Raw genomic sequence first — 20,868 nt, 5'->3', positions numbered from 1 at the left:
TATATTTTATCTTCAATTTTGTTGTACATTAGAAAATTGTAGTTTGAGCAAACAAAAATCACAATAGGTATTTTATAATTGAATTTTTATTGTAAGTAGCCACTAACGTCTAATTTTGTCATCGGAAACATTAAACATATGTATTCCTAATATCAAATTCCCTCAAACGTTTGAAAAGGAAAAGATTTGTTAGACAAAACATTAAAGAGCAAAAGTTGTACAATTGTACTGTAAGATTAGTGCCATGCTTGCACAGCATATGCATTGTACTCAATACTAAGTACCATGTTTAACACCTACTCAGGTAGTAATCGCTATACAAAGTGAGTGATATTACATAATAATGTGTTTTAAACTCACCTAAACTCGGAGATTACTTGAGAATGAAACACGTAACACGTGCCACAGCTGTGGAAATTACGCGCAAAGTTGAGCAACTCTCACATTTTATTAGCTACGTGGTGTATTATGATTGAAAACTTCTTTTATGATATTACTTAGGATCGATAGGTACATCGGCCATTTTGTAATTATATATATATATATATATATATATATATATATATACATATATTTAATTTGTATAAATGGCAATAGCCTTATTTAATTCTAATAAACATTGAATCGCAAAAAGTACTTGCTCCGCCGGGACTCGAACCCAGATCTCTCACTTGCCGGGTAAAGGTGCTACCATTAGACCACAAAGCCCTCACTTTTTACGATTCAATTATTTTGTATTTGGCCGTATCTGTCACATATGCGTTTAAATAATCAAACTAACATATGATCGGAAGACCAAATACCTGTCAAATGACTTTTATTTACGTTAAATTTGTATAAATGGCAATAGCCTTATTTAATTTCAATAATCATTGAATCGCAAAAAGTACTTGCTCCGCCGGGACTCAAACCCGGATCTCTCACTTGCCGGGTGAATGTGCTACCATTACACTACAGAGCCCTCACTTTTTACGATTCAATTATTTTGTATTTGGCCGTATCTGTCATGCGTTTAAATAACCAAACTAACATATGATCGGAAGACCAAATACCTGTCAAATAGCTTTTATTTACATTACATTTGTATAAATGGCAATAGCCTTATTTAACAAATTTATTATAATTTAATATAAAATTATTATATTAATTTATAAAATTTATCTTTATATATATATATATATATATATATATATCTGTCGAGAATGTTTATTATATATTATCATACATTGCACTATAGCACATAACTAAATTAAATGGTTATTCGAAATGGCGTTGTGCTGAGTCATTTTTCATACTACAGGAGTTTAACGATGGATTTCGGTAAGGCTACAAATTTGTTACTGAAGATTGGAATCCACTCAATATAAAGTTGCAATTTGAATTAAATTTTTGAATCAATAATTTTAAGGAGTCCCAAAACCAATAGCTAAGTGTTTTTTTACTCGATAGAGGAGTTATCGAAAAAGTCTATCATTAATCACCCTAGTTTTGATGAGAAACGATCAAGAATTAAAAATAACAAACAATTATTTTATTCCCTCGTATTATTGTAGATTGATGCGCTTAATAACAACCGCCATACCGGTAAATAAATATTTAAGGGGAGCACTTCGTAAAAAATCTCAAAAATTACAATTTTTTTTTTTTTTTTTTTTTTATTAAAGTTTGGAAATTTCCCGATAACAATGGTGGTATTAAAATTTTTTTTATGATGACTAGAAGTGTCCGAAATATTTTTTTTTAAATAGGCCTGCAGGCAGTTTCGGGCCTGTAGCAGTCACACTTTGAATGGTGCTGTTATTAGTACTACTTCGTTTGCAGTCATGTTCATGATTTGGTTGGCAGTGACAGTTTGTTATGTCAACAACTTACACTAACCAACAAAACATCTGTTTTTAATAACCATTTGCTTATAACCTAGGTAGCATACATGTTTTGGTTACTGACATTTCTGTTTTAGAGAGTGAAAAATTACGTAAATGATTATGGTTTTTTTTGTGAGTTTAGTGGAGAGTTCTGAGTATTTTTTGTTATAAGTGTAGTGAATTTTATAATGCCACGTTCAAAGCCTGCTTTCAAGAAACGCGTTTTTTCAAAGGAAATCAACATAACCCTCCAACTAGTCCTAGGCCTAGTTTCTCAGGATCAAGTAACAATCGAGGTAGGTACCAATACTCCAAATGTGGATAGGCCAAGACCTCAAAGTGCATCTTCTAAGAAGGTCAGTCCTTTTTTGAAACAGTACCAATTGAATGAAAATGATGAGTCTGAAAACTGTATAGTTAATATAGGATTGTTGAATGAGGCTCTTAGTAAAACGTTTCAGTGTGTAAAAATTGCCATGGCCAACTTGTTTACAAAGTAAAAACACATTGTAGGCCTAGCATCAAAAATTATAGTCAGCTGTTCTGATTGTGAAAAACACTATTACTGTGACAAACTCTGAATTAGTCAGGCCCTAACACTAATCAGAATGAAGCAAAGTCTGATAGGCCTAACACATTTTATGACCTAAATCTTCGTTTGGTTTATGCTATGCGTAACATAGGCAAAGGTAGAGTGGCTGCGGAGAAAATTTGCGCTTTTATGAATCTTACACCTCCGCCTTTGAGATATCATGAACATGAGCATTACTTGGGTTCAATTGCTGAGTTAAGTGTGTAAGAAGTCAATGCAAAGTGCTGTGCAAGAAGCTGTATCGGATAATGAATGGTTGCAGAGATGTCATTTGGACCTACATACCTAAAAGAACATTTGTGGAGATTAAAACTTTGAAATTTGGCATATATGAAGCTGTTACAGCTTTTAATGATGGCTACATTGGCAAATGCAAAGTATTTCAAGAAATAGGAGTGTCACCAGGGCAGCATTTTATTACAGCAATGAAAAAGCTTGACCGGCGGCGAATTTGGAAGGCAGAGAAAGCTCAAGAAGATATAGAGAAAAAAATTAGACAGAAGAAAAACTTACTAAAAAGAAGTCTGGAGGATGAATATGAGGAGCAGGAAGGAGATCAGCCAGCCTATGCACCTGGAATGTACTGAAAAAGGTAATAAAGCAGTATTTTTTCCGTTTTTTGTGTTTTTCCGAAAGTTGCGGTTTTCAATACAAAAGTACATTTTTTCTCAAAAACTACAAATGGTAGGAATATGAAATTTTTTTTTGTATGTTTGTAGCACTGTTTTACATATGTGGAACCACTAAAAACATCACATTTCACTGAGTTCAATATTTATATACATACATATACACATATTTATATAGGTTTTTGACAAGCGTTAAAACAAAAAATATATATAACTTTTAGGGTATATATGCCAAAAAAAAATTTTTTTTTTGGTTCCACGTGTTCCCCTAGAAGCCCTCTTTTAAATGAAAAAAAGAATTATGAAGATACCTCAAGTAGTTCTTGAGATAAGTGTACCTATGTTAACATTACGAAGATAGGGCGAAGTGCTCCCTTAAATAAAGTCAGCCAAAATACGATCTTGAAGACATTTATCATTTAGTATTTTAAATTCTTCAAGTGCCCTCCATTTTTCCCTTCACCAAAACTAAACTGATGATTTATTTCCTAGAATAATAGATTTTATGAGAGACTAGTTAGTAAACTTGTGTACAATACTAATAGGCTATCAGGTCACTATTTCATTACAATTCACCAATCAGTTGTCATTTAAACATTGATTAAGAAATTTAAGGAAAACTTATTATAATCAAAATTTTCATATAATTAAAATAATTATATAATGAAAAGTGGTATATAATCACAATAGGTATGTAACCAAACGTGTTTTCTTTATGAATAGAAAAATATTGATAGATTTTCATAAGGTTAAAATTTGTGGTCTCTCCCCTTTAAAACAAGGTAGCAATACACAACACCGCTTGTCGCGTAATAAGCTTAGTTAAGTTTGCACGCAATATGGCAGGTCCATAGTCCATTTCATGCTCGAAAAGTTTAACCGAGAAACATGCAGACAATCAAACACAAGCAACATTTAAAATTCCCCGACAGACAAAAGAGTAATTGTGTCAGCTTCCTGAGTTTTATGCTTCAATGACGCAGAGTCAAATTCAATAACTGGATGTGCACTCTGATATAATTCATTTTTCTGTATGTAAAAATTAAGCTTCATGCAAAATTTAATGGTTACAGATGATCTAGTGCTTCATAATACGTTCATATTTTTGTTCATTAAGTTAGGTTTTAAAATTTAATGCTAAATAATAAAAACCCCGGTGAACTAGGATGGTACTGAAGCGCAAGGTCGTGACCTTCATTCAATAACTGACTTTATTATTTTTGTGTTTAAATAAAAATTTAATTTGTTAAAATATTGTATAACTGAGCTAAATTTTTAAAAATGGATGTTGTCTGCTTTTTACGTTGCCATCAGTGTTACCTATAAAACGAATGAAAAAATATTCGCTAACACTCAGCAAAATCCTATGGAGAACTTAGTACTGCTGTATAGAAATGAAGCCTCTTGCAAAATTTCAAGATGTAGAGACCAGTCGTTTTCGAGATATCTTAAGGACAGACAGACAGAAATAACCGTTATCCAGCCCATCATAGGCTTAAGTAACATTCAGATAATGATGTTGCCACACAATTTCTCAAGTATTCCAACTGTTTTATTACATATTTCAATTATATGTTTGTTTATATACTATATATATATATATATATATATATATATATATATATATATATATATATATATACTATTAAAGATTAAAACTCTTAATACACATTTTTTACTGGATATAAAAGTCAAGGTAAATATTTATCACTTCGTCTATCACTAAAGGCAATATGAGAATTGTTATATCACCACTAACAATGATAACTAATCATGAGGTCCTCGTGGCAGGAACAAGGACATAGAGTTCAGTTTGCCTCAGTTACGTCACTCAGAGTCCTTCGATGAGCTGATGAGAGAGCCGGGGAACAGCGAGGACTCGGAGGGTGAGCCGCCGCCGCTGCTCATTGCCAAGATCCCCACACAGCGGTCCAACTCCTTCAGTAAGTCTGTAAGCCTGTGGATGTTATAGTAGTGCAAGTGTTTCTGTGCCCATGTTTAACTTCACCTCACTTCACTTCCAACGGTAAACCCAATGTACAACAATAGTAAAAAAGATCTATTAATACCAACATGATCATTTTGTATTAAATTAGAATTGTAAGCAGGTGTCAACAGTACAAAATATTCTTAGCAACAAAGCATAAATATATTAATGAGTTAATAAATAAAAATAATAAATATATGGTAATAACAACACAGTAATAATATACAATAAAAAGTAAGTGATAACATAAAATATGGGTATAAAATGTAAAATTTATATTATTTAATAAATACACTAAATTAATAACAATAATAAATAAATATGTGCATACACATAAAATAGATATAACAAGAAAACAGTAAGCGTAAACTATAAGCCCAAAGCAACAGACAATAAAACAAGTTTAAAAATATTACATGTGTGTGTTTGTGTGCATACGTATACCACATGCCACCACTTAGGCACATTAAGGCAAATGCTCATCACATAGACAACTTATGAGATTTCCTTTAAGTACATTGGGATTTGCTGCAAAAAAGTCTAAATGAGGGGCAGCAACATTTCCTAGGCAGGTATAAGTATTAACTTATACTTAATAATAGTCTACAGTTTCAAACACAATTGCTCCCTGTACTTAGATCTTTTTATTAAGTGCATGTTTTAGAGTTAGTGAAGTTGACACTTAACATAGTGGTTGTGATTCCTGACTTAGGCGTGTCACAACGCTCTGGTATGATTAGTTTATTTTAACCTAGTTTTTAATTATGTGTTAGGATAGTTACTTACATAAAGAAGAGATCAGATTGCAGATCTCGAAACGTAGAATTACTTATTTTTTGTATCACTGAACAATGGCAAGTGTCCGGAAAATCCTACTTTCTTCACTTAGATCATAATGCCCTTGTGGATTCCACTGTAGTAGTCCTAATTTGTGAAAGTGCTCACTTATATTATTGTAATTTTTTTGTATAAATATTACGGCATAGGAATAAGAATCAATTTGCCTGAATATATTATTATATATTTACAATATATTGAATTTTATATTATAATGTCTTTAATATAATCCTTGAAGTAAATAATTTATCTCATTTAAGAATTATAACCAAGATAATTATTGCTAAACATTATAACGACTCGCATTATCCTAATGGTACCTGTATGGGAAATCTAAGTGTGATGTCTCAACATTCTTCAGCCATCATGGCAAAATATTCTATAAGCCGTTGTGAATTTAAAAATATAAACTATTTTATTTGATGAGCTATACATGTCAACATGTAAGTTCTTCCAGTGTTAAACAACAGTGATCATTAGTTACTTCTTCTATAAAGGTTTTCCCATTATATCTTGCAAAATAAATAAAAGAACAAGGAAAAACAAGGCAGAAAATAAAGAGGAAGGGAGGACAAAGAAAACAAGGAACAAGGAAAACGGAAATGAAAATCTACTATCTCTTAATAACTAAACTTTCGTCAACAATGAGGATTGCTTTTGAAGTTCAAGTTTCACACGGATGTCAAGAACAATGTTTTAACCAATATCCGGTGAGATAATATATACGAAGAAAACAAGGAACAAGGAAAACGGAAATGAAAATCTATTATCTCTTAATAATTAAACTTTCGTCAGCAATGAAGATTGCTTTTGAAATTCAAGTTTCACACGAATGCCACGAAAAATGCTTTAACCAATGTCCGGTGAGATAACAAATACAAGCAAACAAACAAGGAAGAATCGATTTATAAATCTTTAATACTACTGAAGTAACTAACCAGAATGTACAAAACAAAACATCAGAAACGTAAAATTTGTAAAACATGGTGTAATACAAAATGTTAAATATCAAATGTAAGTCGTTTGGCGTTGTATGCAGTAAGGATACAAACTCAATATATATATATATATATATATATATATATATATATATATATATATATATATAATTTAGTGTATTCTCTTAGTGAAAAGTATGTGACCACAGTGTACACGGAGGATGTAAATTAAGTCCTGATACGCCTAGATATATTCCAAACGGATTGCGACATTGATGTAAAACCTTCAATACACATACTAAAATACTTTTATACACTTTGAAAACGAAAAGTATAGTTTCCCCCTTTTTCAAATGGGAATAGGGGGGGGGGGGTCACTTGAAATTTTCAAATTGCAACGCCTATCTTGTGACATATCATTTTAAAGGTAAATTTAAAAGAAACACAATGTTATGAACAAACATTCTTATGACGATTCTATAAAAAGTTATGCGCAAACAATCCCTTACATTTAAGGGTCTAAATTATGTCCTGATACACCTGAATATATTCCAAACGGATTGAGATATCAATGTAAAACCTTTACCAGAGTTGATAAATTACTTTTTTGGCCTTTTTCGAGCGAGGTAACATTATAATTTCAAATTGCAACCCTTGTCTTATGATATGTCATATTAAAGGACTATAACTAGGTTGTTTGCTTATAAATTTTGCTAAGATCGTTATAGAGATATTTTGTTTATGTCAATGTGTTTGTTTTGAATTTGTCTTAAAAAATGACATGTCACAGGATAGGGGTTGCAATTTGAAAATTTCAAGTGACTCTCCTCCCTCTACCCCCCTTTGAAAAAGGGGGGAAAATATTTTTATTCTTTGAAATTTTTAAAAGTATTTTAATAGGTATGGTGAAGTCGTTTCATCGATATCGTAATCAGTTTGGAATATATCCTGGCGTATCAGGACTTAAGTTACACCCTGTATATTTATATTGACATATTGTGAAGTCTTTAGAGAAGGAACTTGCAAACGACCAAGACATATTGATAGAAGTTTAGATTAGATAATAAACAACAGTAATCTAAAATAATTAAAGCATATACAGAAAGGAATAATACATAATAAATAAACTAAACAGTAACGATTTAAGTTGAGGAGAGTAGGGGTGGAGCCAGGTGCTCGTAGGTAATGAGCCATAAGAGAAATAGGAGCTGATTCACTCAATGAGGATTCCCTCGGTGCAATTGCTGACAATGACCTGTGTTTCTCGAGATACGCCATCCTCGATATTTTATAGACAGTTTCTGTATCTAAGATGCTATAGAGTAAGACTTGTCACTTTATTTAACACAGACACGAGGAAGAATTTATGGTGACGCACTGACTTCAAAGACAGTGCGTGTTAGTGTACGCATTCTAGTTAAAAAAGAGTACACTTCATTCAAACTTGAGTGACCAATCAGTAGGAGAGTCTGTAAACTGAGATCCACAAAATACACTACGTTAACAGTTCAAAGAGCAACCAACAACCATACATAGCGACGGTCAATGAGCAAATACACCATGACAGAAAATGTGTGTTGTGGTGTGATTGACAGCCAACAATAGAAGCATAGAAAGGGATGATATTGACTGATCGATTGATTGAAAAAATAGGTAGTTTTCAGGCTTATCCATATCAGCCTTGTGAATCATTGTACCAACCCTAGTTGGTTGCTTCCACGAGTTGAAGAATTGTGGCTCCAAGACTGGTTGGTTTGACATCCGCCAGAGAATGTCCAATTCAGCTCCAGTTCACCTTCCACTTAGTGCAGCGTCTGAAGTCAGGTACACAATTGAGACAATGACAACACCACCTCATCTTAATTACATTAGTTTGTAGTCCAGGTGTCCAGGTGTCTCCGATGTCGAAACGATGTACAGAGTCCGTTTTAAGCTTCTTCGTCACCGAATGTTTTGGATCTCTTCAGATGGATGTCGATTCCAGGAGTCAAACCTGTCAAAGCGTTAGATTTCAGACGATGCACTAAGTGGAAGTTGAACTGGAGCTGAACTTAACATTCTTATTGAATCAACCCTTCCCATCCTGCAGAGATTGAGCGTCCACCAGTCTATGCCTCTTAGTTTCTAGGGCTACACAGTTCAAAAGGATATTCTCAGCAGTTTCAGTTTCCTGGTTGCAAAGATGACACGAGGGTTCACCACTATAGAATCCTATGTTTGGCAAATGACTCCTAAAGGATTGATATAATACTTAAGTTTAGGTCAACTTTATCTTGTCAACATTGCTTCTTAATTACTCATATGAATATAAAAATAAAACATTACATATATGATTATTATTATTATTATGATAACTTGATAAATATTTTGCAGTGATTGTCAACAGTGTTAACTAGTGAAAAGTCAAATTGATATATCAATATATATATATATATATATATATATATATATATATATACAATCAATACATCTCGTTATCACCACACTGGCTGTTGGATGTCGAAATCAATACGGTTACTATGTGCCAATGTGTCCGCGTACTTGACGTTCATCACCCAGCGGTCGTGTTAATTAAAAACAAGCATTATCAATAAATCAGTCAATGTAATGAAACAATTGCTGGGTGACTCGTAATATTAGTTCCGGAGAACTATTGTTCCTTTTGTCTCCAACCTCAATGACAATTGTTCTTTGCATTCTTTTCTCTAGGTTTATCATTCGCTGAAAGTAATGCAATCGGCTTTGGATTTATATATTTTATTTTAATAATTGGAAGTCATTCCTTGAAGTCAAATAAAGTTGTTTTTATAGCTTCGCAAGGAATTGCAGCCATTAAAAATGCCAACTTAACAAATTTTGTAACCCAAGTAAATATAGCTAAAGAAAAAAATATTGTTTTACACCTTGAATATACATTAAAGGTGTAAAACATCTATTAGCTTGGTATATTTCTTTAATTTATTATTTATCTCAAGACATAATATTTTAAATCGAATATAATTTAAGAAAATTACATTATATCTTATAACGTTTTTCTAGGGCAACTTGGATATTTTAATAAATCAAATAAGGCGTTTATGCCCTCCATTCGTATTTCATGTACGTAGTCATATTTATCTTTAACAGTTTTTCTTTGGGCCAGGATATGACTCCAAAAATTTTGCATCAAATGCCTACCAATCCTCCTGGAGTAATCAACAAATTCGTTCTATTTAAATATTTGTTTAGGAATAAGGTATTTGGTAAATATTAAGATCAGCGACTACCGGAATCCGATTGCTACTTAATTAATTTTAGATTTGAATATTTGAGATTTTATTTTTCATAATAAATAAAAAATATCTTAATGACGTTAATTTACTTTTATTTTACTCTGAAATAACTTTTTTCCAATTTTCGTTAAACTCAACGTTGTCCCTTTGAGGCTAGTCAGTGAATTAAATTAATCCAACTTATTTCAGAGATAACTTGCCTCTGGTAAACTTCTGGACATACACAAAGCAGCGAAATGTATCAGTTTGATCGTTCTGTTGGGGCTTGTGTAATGAACAAAGTTTCTAAACAGGATAAAGGTTGTGCGTAGTTTCAGGAAATATCTACTCCCTCAGGAAACATTTAACATTGCAAAATATCATTTGTATTTCCAAACGAGTTGTATGTCTAGACTCGAAATTGATGTATTTATTCAAACAAATATGACCTGTTACATCTTGATAGATTGACAATACTAACAGTTACGCGCGGCTTCACACGCAATTTGTAAAAATCAGGAGCACCATGGCGTATTCATTTATGGCCATTGTAATTTACTTCGGTCTTAGTATTTTTGTGCTATAGTTGATTTTGCCTTGTTTCCCGATCAAGAAAATATGTAACATATAAATACGTAGGTCTGAGAAATCTACTCCGATCATAGCGGTTACTTTGTTTGGTTTACTTATAATTATTTTTTATCATAGTAAACAAATAAAACCTTAATTATACACACATTGGTCCATGAAGTGATTGTTGTAGGTGACCTTATAACAGTTAAGCTGAGGATTAAGAAGGAGCACTATTTAAGGCTTTTAATTTCTGTGATCTCAAACTTCTTTATTGTTTCATTAAATGTGCTTGTGCGATCAAAAACTTTGCTCATCACAAGAAGCCAAAATCTCTTTTAATCCTTAATCACTAGACAAGATTGCACACTGAAAATTACCACTTTAGTTCCTAGTGATGAACTTTGTAGTCTTGCGGAAATACGATAAACGCTATAAGTCACTTTTGTTTGATGAAAAAGATTTTTATCGAAAGAATTAAGAAATTAAAAGTATATTTAATTATCATTACATAAAAAATTAATGTAATGTAATTTAAATAAATTAACGTATATATTAATACTAGTTTACATGACAAAATTGGTGTTATTTACGTGTACTGAAATAGTAACAAAGTTTCATGTTAACGTAGCGAAAAATATTGAGTAAATAATGTAACGAAGAATGATCCATCCATTCACGGACTAACGTAAGTATAAAAACAGCTGTTACTTGTTTGGTGTAATATAAATTACTACTTAACTTACCAACTGTAGTTTCGTACAATCAAATATTAGTATAAAATAAGTACATTGCATTTTGATGAATGCAGTTTTAGGTAGTGTGTCAATGTAATGAAAGATGATGTTGAAATAATAAGCACCGAAACTAATAATAACGAAACTATAAATAATAACTGTAAGTAATAACCAAGTCGGCGTGCACTTTTATGACAGTGTTTCTCATAAACTCCATCATAAATTACAGCGGCCAACAATTAATCAAGCTTTCCTCCCCCAAGGTGCAGACAATTGTCTGAGACAGCAATAGGCTTGAGACATAACTCCCCCGGGGATGAGACACTTTCTTTATGGTTTCTGTAATCTGGGAATATTGTACTTGATCTATTAAGCCATTCTGGACGTATGGTTTTATTCAATAAATAGTTTACATCGTTTGTAAACCAACAGTTGTCTGAGTTCGGGTTTAATGCTAAAATCTTTTGATAGTAACTACAGTCACTTGCGTCCAGTATAAGATAATTCTATAACTTTTCTTCATACACTATTGACGTGCCCTTTTATACAATAATGTCAGAAAACCTTAGTTTTTCCGGGATTTATATTATGATACATTTGTCTGCAAACAATAAAACTATAAATGCCATAACTCTTTATTGTTCTGACATCTTCTGCATTAAAGGAATGCTAGAGCAAAACATGCGTATATGTTTCTTATTTTTTATGAAACTCTTCCAAATATGGGTGACGGTTAAAAAAGAAGTACTAATTCATTTGAAAACTGTTGTTGCTCGATAAAAATTCATCCATGCAAACAACAGTCAAAAAACAATTTCTATTTATGCGATAGAAACCCGTTCCTCATGGAAATGCAATGCACCGCAATGTATAGGCTACACAAAATTTCAAATGGTCCTAAGGCGTGATGTTGCACAAATGCATTAACGGCATATTTATTATATTTATTATGCCCTACGACGTCTTCGTTCTTCTAATAGTTATTCTCGTTACTCGCCATTTGCAGTAGCTACACGTTGTGTCGCACGCTGTCGCAAATCTTGTAGATGTCGATATATCTAAATCATGTGACCTTTCTGCTCGTATAATGTTAGTTAAGGTGTGCAGACATTTGACATTAGCAGTGCGAGTGGAACGAAGTACATAAAATAGATAAATAAATTTAATTTTAAAAGGCCAGAAATTATTCATCAGTTTATATTATAATTAAAATTTCATTTCTGTTTAACCCTTTTTAAATTTATACAAGATTTTTTTATTTTAAATCTTTGGTATTTCTGATGAAACATCAGCTGTGAGGATTGGTTTACTACATATATTATTATTTTTATTTCTAATAATGAAACCTTCCAGCTAGATCGAGTTATTGCACCCGAAACCCCCTGCATACTGAATTTCATGAGAATTGCTGGAGCCGTTTCCTAGTTCAGGTTTTATATAAATATGTATATATATATATATATATATATATATATATATATATATATATATATATATATATGTATGTATGCATATATATGCAAGAATTGCTCGTTTAAAGGTATTATTCGTAGATTATAAATATTAAGGTAAAAGATAGCTTTGTGTTTGAGAGGTAAAATAAGATAAAACATACCGTGTGGTTTACATAACACTACATTTTAATATCTGCATGCTAGGAAAGGTGCTCTTATGAAACTGTGGGCATATCTATCCCTCTGCCTTTACGTTATTAAAAGTTACAAAATGCAAAATCCGACCACTGTATTTTGGTATAGTATATTATTCATAAACCTGATTGCTTGTAATTTTGTCTGTGGGTGTAACAGTGTAATACTAAAAAATATAATTACAGCGATTTTTTAACTTAAAACGTCGTGTACAAAGTCTAAAATTAAATTGTCTCAGCTGACTGGCGGATGAGTTGGACTACCTCATTCAATCTACAATAACATCCTAATTTAATCCTAAATTATTTGAGGGTTACACCATGACGATCTAAACTACTGCCCGGTTATACTGAATCGTACTTTTAATAAGTGTTGTACAACATTTTACTCTGTGAATCAAGTGAAATGCTGCATGAATAATTGGTTTCAAATACTGTCTTGATTCTGGAGTCTATTCGAAAAATCTATGTCAAGTTTTGTTAAATTTTAGTGAAAAAATTTTCAGAAAAATGGAAAGGCAGTGGACCGACAGAATGCATTGAGTTTAGATAATGTATTAATTAATTATATTATTATTATTGATTGTAAAACACAATCAACAAAACAAATTTATTTCAGTTTTTTTTATTATTATTAAGTAAGATTAATTACATATTTCTTTGGCAAATACGTTTAAGCTATACGCAGTATACATCCGCATTAAATTTTTGAAAAATCCTTCTACCTCAGTTAATAAACATTTTTCTAAAATCCCAAGAGAAATTTCTTTTTAGAATTATATGTATTGTCTAGAGAAATATTCTGGTCCTACATTCATAACCTTTTAATTGACTCAGTAGTTTGACCTAGAGCAATTAAAATTTGAATATTTGCAAGGTGATTTTATACCCTTATTCTATACATTTATGGTATATAATTAGATTATTCAAACTATTAACAATAGTTATTCACACATAATACCATAACGTTTTGATTAGTACGCGATTTAGAATATTTGAGGTTTTCCGAAGAATAAAGTATTCCACAACCCTGTATCTCAATAAATATCGATTTTTTCCAATAACAATAAATAACAATTTTGTGTTTGAAACAATGAGTTTTGTTTAAAAAACCCTCCCTCTAGTACGCCTCGATAGCCGCTGAAATCGAAAAAACGTGAAGTGACGTTTCATGAAGCAAATCGAAAGTTTCTTCTCCCCGTGCAAAACATACATCTATAGCCCGCCCAAAAAAGTAGTCACTTCAATAATAAAGATGAAAATTGATTCCACCCCGGGACTCCGCCGTCTCAACTGCAAACTAATCCGGAGTTGATAAATAAACTATAGAATATCCATGTCAAGCTTTCATAAATTCGGTTCAATAGCAGGAGCTCCAAATTCGCTGCTAACGTCTTAGAGCTATGCTCCCTCTGGTCAAATCTGAGTTAAAGCTTGCTGAATCTACAGAATTAACTCATTGAATCAATACGCGTTTTGTTAACAAAACTACAAAAAAGATAGTAAACTTAATTTTATCTCATTGGATCCAATTTGATTGAATAAAGATCCTAAGTGAAATTACAAATTAAAAATGAAGAATGGTATACCAAATTGAGCGAATTTGGGTTTGAAAATACAGCTTCTGTAATGTTTTACAGATAGGCAGAAAGAATTGAAAATGTTTATTGCACATTGTTTGCTGGGCGTCACTTGGTTCAGGCTGAGTGTCTCCAAATATGACCCTGAGGGTCCTTTCCAATATCAAACAACTGCTTGTAACAAAATTCAATGTGGGTACAAATTTCAAAATATTTTTCTTCATTATAAAACAAATTAAATATGCTGAATGTAATGAAAAAGTTGGATTCCAATTACTTCATTTTGTTATATACAGGCTATACAAGAAAAATCCTGTATAACCATCTGTTATTCTTTGTTTGAAGTTTGATTTTGACGATGGAAGGATTTTGAAGGAAACAGGATTTTTCCGAACATTAGCCATCGTTCAGATACAAAATATTAGTAACACTACGTTTCGAGATCTGCAATCTGATCTCTTCTTCAGGTAAATAACTAACCTAACACATAGTTACAGACTAGGTTAAAATGAGCAAATCAAACCAGAGCGTTGTGACACGCTTATGCTTGTTAGAAATCACAATCACCATGTTCTGTGTCAACTTCACTAACTCCAGAACATGCGCTTAATAAAATAGCAATTCATTAGTTATTTATAGTTGGTAAGGTTAGTATCGGTAGATATTGTTACCAACTTTACCTTTTTAATAAAAACCATAATCCACAACGATCCTGTATTACTGAGATGTTCAAGCAGTGATTTGTGCCAGGTTTCAACACGTCAGTGCCCGGGTGCTACGGCCTCGGAGTGATCGACCCCTCTCTGTATCAAGGCACGCTGAACTTCGAGGAGGACCTGGACTACCCCGAGGGACACCTGGGTCGTGTCTGGTTCTCCCTCAGGTACGAGGCCGCTGCCGAGAAGCTGCTCGTGTCCTTGCTGAAGGTCAAGAACCTACCGAGCCGCACCGTGGGAACCGGGAACAACTGTGACCCAATCGTCAGGTACAGACTCTCACTTTACTGAAGCTAGCAATATAGGAGTATAAAGGATAAGAAAAGAACTGGTACCAGCAATGATCATCCAATGCCTCTTTTAATCATCCAATGTCCATACGATGTAGAGTGTGCGGAATATCTGACAACTCCCAGCCTCCTCAGCTCTGTTGGCTATCTTGGCCGGATAAAGTCACTAGGAGAGCCGTTGAAGTTGTTCTTCTGAGTGGTCGAGTTTGAGATACAGTCCAAAGTACGACCAAGGGGTGAACAATAAAAAGACGATGTCGTTAGTGCCAGTGTTGAATTTACAATACAGAGCCAGCCTTAATGGTTCGTTTCCTTTTCACTTATTCCACCCTCAGGTCTTGAAAATCGCCGCTCATAGCGTGCGTGACAGTGAAGTGGCATGTTACTGCCACCTGTATAGCGTGTGCCGCCGAATCCAGTGCCAAACAATTTGTTTTATGCCACAAGCTAGTTAGAATCGTATCAAGCCACCGTAATCGTGACCAAACCTTCTGTGGCAGATTAGTAATACTATTTGGTAGTGGAGATTCTGAAGAGTTACTACGATCAAAGATTTCATGCAAAGGTTCTCGGATACTATACACCCGCTAGGTACTGGACACCTGAATGCCTTCTATTCCTTGTACGAGTAGTTTATTTTCACAGGGGACAGTGGAATTGAATTTGGACCAATTGGACATAATTCCGATCTTGGATTCCATGAGATCCACCCGATCTTTTAGGCGTGATACTTGGACGCTACCTGAGTTCATACCAGTCTTTGAACAATTAAGTGATTTGGTCTATTATTTCTCCTGCAGGTTCTTTTAGATAATATTTTCTACCGTTACAAGTAAGGGACATTGGACGGATTAAAATACTTTAAAATCTTCAACGAATTTATTGATAATTGTAAAGCCAACTACATTTTTGAAGACATTTAATTGCTATTTTTTAGTTGTCTCAGACCTAATGCAATGCCACCTCTGAAATATAGAGGAACAGAAAATATCAGCAAGCCAAGCTCCATAAAAATATCACCGCATCATACTGTATAATTTATGTTCTACATTACTCCCACTGCTGCTTTTGAAGTTTAAATATCCATTAAACTGTAATTGGAAGCAGTTTCTGTAGACAACTATTTTGTACAAAAGGTGAGGGATTCACCATTGCTGACAACTTCTATAGACATTACGTAAAGAAGATTTGAAAGGTCACGCAAGACGCAATACAATAGTCAACCCGGAACATACTTTGTTTGCATTGTTATTCCATTGTATTCCCAGTAACGTTACAGAATCAGTTCATTTTAGAACTTCGTCCATAAAGATCTTGATATTTTTTACTGTTGAGGAGAAATTCTTTTGCGAATTGATTTGGACTATTTGCGTTTAAACTGCAAAAGTGGGCTGAATGAAAAATAAACTCTGGTCTCCCTATTTGAAGTAAAACTAGAATATTGCAAGTGTAAATCACAGTACACCTCTTTTCTCCATCCTGTTCAGCAAGCTTTCATGTAAAACAGGTCAATCGCTTTGAATATTTATAATTTAACACACTGACTATGGTGGACGCTCCTTTCAAATACTCCGACGTTAGGTAAATAACTAGTGTCGCAGTGAAGGTGTTAAGTTACTTAACATGTATCTCGCTTATCCAATACATATGCAGTGAATTCTACAAACATGTGACTATAAACAACTTGTCTGTACTCTATTTTCCTGTAAAATGATGTACGTACTTAAACACGATATACTCGTGGGATAAGTGGATTATCTTAACAAAACAATCAATAATTGTGTTAAGACTCCTCCTTCAAGGTCGTGACGTACAAGAATAACATGAACATTATTAAGGATCCAACGTGTCCTTTGTAAAACCGTGTCGTAGTCTCAAAAGAAAAGTTTATTTGCATGATATAACACTGGATAAGACAAAAACTCTGTAATTATAAAATTAATCTACTTCGTTTTTGTTACATTTTTACATTTTATTTTCTGAACACCAACTTCGTAACATAGTTGAATCATCATTTATTTTATTCAACAGGACTTCCGTATCTTTTTGAGTATAAGAAACGCAATATCATCAGAACAGGCATTAATTTTACCCCGAAAATTTTGTGTCAATAAATTATTAATGAAGATTAAAAAAATAGCAGAAATGACTTATCCTTGTGGTACTCCAGAGAGTACAAGCAGGGGTGGGCTAAGTGCTCACCAATGATGTCACGGTTGATATCTACCGGTTATAAAACTCTTAAACCAATCTAAAGCTATTCCTCTCACAACGATTTAATATAGCTTTGATGACAGTATTTTATGATTTAATAAATCAAAAGCCTCCTTAAAACCTGCAACAAGTTAACTTATATAAACAATCCTTTTACTTAAAAAAAAACTTTATTTCTATTATTTATACTACAGTGATGTTTACTTTTTACATCTATTAAAGCTTCTTCCGTTGACTTGCCCTTTCTAAAACCGTATTGGTTATCACTTATAAAATTCATTCTATCAAGGGAAGTGACAAGTCTAACTCTTATAACTTTTTCAAATACTTTAGAGAACACCGCCAACAAACTAATTGGCCTAATATTATCAAGGTATACTGACATTAATATCTTACACAGAGGTGTTGCGACAATTAATTTTAATTTTTCCGGAAATAATCTATGACAAAAGCTCAAATTAATAATATGATTTAGTAGATGTGAAATATAAATTGCTATTTCTTTGATTAGGTTAACATCAATACTATCAAATCCCGTAGAACGCTTATTTTTTAACTGTTTAATAGTATTAATAGTTTTCTCCAAATTAGTCGGATACATAAAGAAGGAGTTTGGATATGCTGCATCTCTACAACAGCTGGCCGTAATGCGGCCAGAGCCGGTGTCACGTGACCTACATTTCGATAATCAGCTGACTGCGCCGTGATTAAATATTTTTTTTATTTTCAACAATATAATAGTCGGATCATAACAATAACAGTACTGCCGTCTTTGAGCCTAATCTTATCTACACGTTTGTTCAATTTTCTTCAGTTAAATTATTATTTACAATTCCTCATTGTTCTGCATTATCACCATTACCACGTGTAGGTTTATTCGAAAAATATTTACTTTTCTGCTAAATCTATATCATTACCTAAGTTAGAGCAGTAAATGTTATAGTACATTAATTTATAGTGTAAATAGTATGGCCGTCGTTTATCCGCCCTATATAGTTCCCTTCTCTTTCCAATTCTCTTGTCACCCATGGACCTTGATTTATCTAGTCTTTACTGAACCCAATTTATACTGCTATTGATTATATTGGAAATATTATGAAAATTATTAAAACTTATATTTCCATCATAAGTTAACATACATTCTTCCCTGTTAGCAATACTAAGCTTATCTTTAATTAATGCATAATCAAATATAAAACATTTGGCAATGCTTGCAGGATTTCCTTTTGTGATTCCACTTGCAGCTACCCGCGCACGCGAATTCATAGGCTTTGCAAGTGTGTGAGCACTTCTGGTTCGAGGGTATTTTTGCGATGCCGATGTTGAGTTTCGTTACTTTAGATATCATTGAGGCCTGGCCCGGAGACATCTTCAAAATGAGAATAAGCCTGTACCAGAGACACTAACAATGTATATGTAAAAGTTCAGTACAATCAGTTGAAATACTTTACGCGTGAAAGCAGAGTGAAAAACTAAGTCACTTTCGCATTTATAATATTATTAGGATTAGAACTATAGTGAACTATAATGCTCAATAAGTATTACCTTCTTTATGTTCTTTTAAATTTGCTCTAGTCAGTCATCACTGACTATAAAAAACAGCCATTAAAAAATAACAAATAAAACTAGGTGGTTATCTCTTTCTGTCAGATTACCTCTTTGTTAATAGAGCAAATATTTAGAATGTCAATGAAAATCTAGAAGTGAATAAATAAATCTAATCAGAAATTCAGAAAAAAGTTCCATATTCCTTTTAGTTCTCAAACAAGAATGATAGCACCGAAAAAACTGGAATAATAAGCATTATTAATAAGCGCTTAACACCTCTATAAAATTTCTAAAAATGCTATTTATTTTCGGGTTTTTAATCATAATATTCGTAATTAATAATTAATAACCCAATTTTAAAATGAAAGCTTTGCTTTTAACCCATGAACAGGACTGGGTAAAAGGAATTCCCCCGACCAAGTCCCCAGATAGCGTCCTCAGAGATTAAGTGATCTGATTGTTCACCTCAAATCGTTCTGTATTTGCAATTGGATTCTTTTTCGTTTTCACCTCTCTCTGTTGCATTTCAACGCAAAACATTTTGCTTATACTTTGTAATATGATTGCCATTATATGGGTCTTCTAAATAATAGTGATAAATCAAGAATATTACATTATAAGCTTGTTGGAAATATTGCAAATCGGCATAATAAAAATGAAGTTTGACAAGTTCTTTGACTATCGATGCAAATAAAATCGTTTGAACGTTTAATTCCTTTGTTCACCCTTCCGCGGGCATTCTGACAGAAGTGATTCTAGTGGAATGAATCTCTTTATATCTGCCACATTAACTTTTTTCTCACTGTTTTATTTCCAATAATAAGTAAAACACCTTTTGCCTAGCTTGCTCATCTTCATTCTTTGGAGTCCATCAAAGATTGGTTGGTTCTTCTATGTATAGATAAGTACATGAGTACTTGCTTCTACACAAAATTAAGCGTTTTCTTATGTTTGTAATGGATCAATTTATTAGTGATAGTGTTGATATTTTCCGTCCACATTAGTAAACAAGACAGGTTTACGCTTCATCACGTGTTGGTAAACAGGCTTCGCTTAGTCCGCGTGCAAAATTCTACAGCTCATTTGTTGCTATATATTGTTGTGTGCTATGTATTGATATACTAACACGTGTTACTATATCACGTGTTAAAAGTCAAGAATTTAACTAATCAGTTTATTTACAATTTGATTTAGTCTGTGATTTTATTTACCATCATTGTTGCACCTAAGACTAATTAAAAATGTTCACTAACACTCAGCCAATTGCTATTGAGTGTCACTGGTCATTAGATTCGATGTTGCCTATATAAATGTAAAGTGATAAGGAGAATTTCATGTCTATCTTTTTTCTGATATTGTGCGGGCAGATCGACAGACAGAAAGAAGGAAATTAAACATTTCCCATTCTTTCGAGTGACAGCTTTCGCTAACGCTCGGCCAATCCTATTAATATACCTAAATAAAAA

General features: G+C 32.9%; 1 protein-coding gene across 1 annotated transcript in view; it reads left to right on the top strand.

The window, feature by feature from the left end:
• The window catches only part of LOC124361767 (synaptotagmin-15-like), an 83,935-nt gene that overhangs the window by 48,620 nt on the left and 14,447 nt on the right, over positions 1-20,868 (top strand). The window contains exons 4-5 of the mRNA XM_046815733.1: positions 4,878-5,029; positions 15,385-15,619. Coding sequence (XP_046671689.1) covers positions 4,878-5,029; positions 15,385-15,619 — 387 coding nt within the window. The remainder of the gene's footprint in view (positions 1-4,877; positions 5,030-15,384; positions 15,620-20,868) is intronic.

This window comes from Homalodisca vitripennis, chromosome 5, assembly GCF_021130785.1.
Source record: "Homalodisca vitripennis isolate AUS2020 chromosome 5, UT_GWSS_2.1, whole genome shotgun sequence".
In the NCBI taxonomy this organism is placed as follows: domain Eukaryota; kingdom Metazoa; phylum Arthropoda; class Insecta; order Hemiptera; family Cicadellidae; genus Homalodisca; species Homalodisca vitripennis.
Note: the sequence above shows the minus strand (reverse complement) of the source record. Positions and strands in the feature narration are given on the sequence as shown.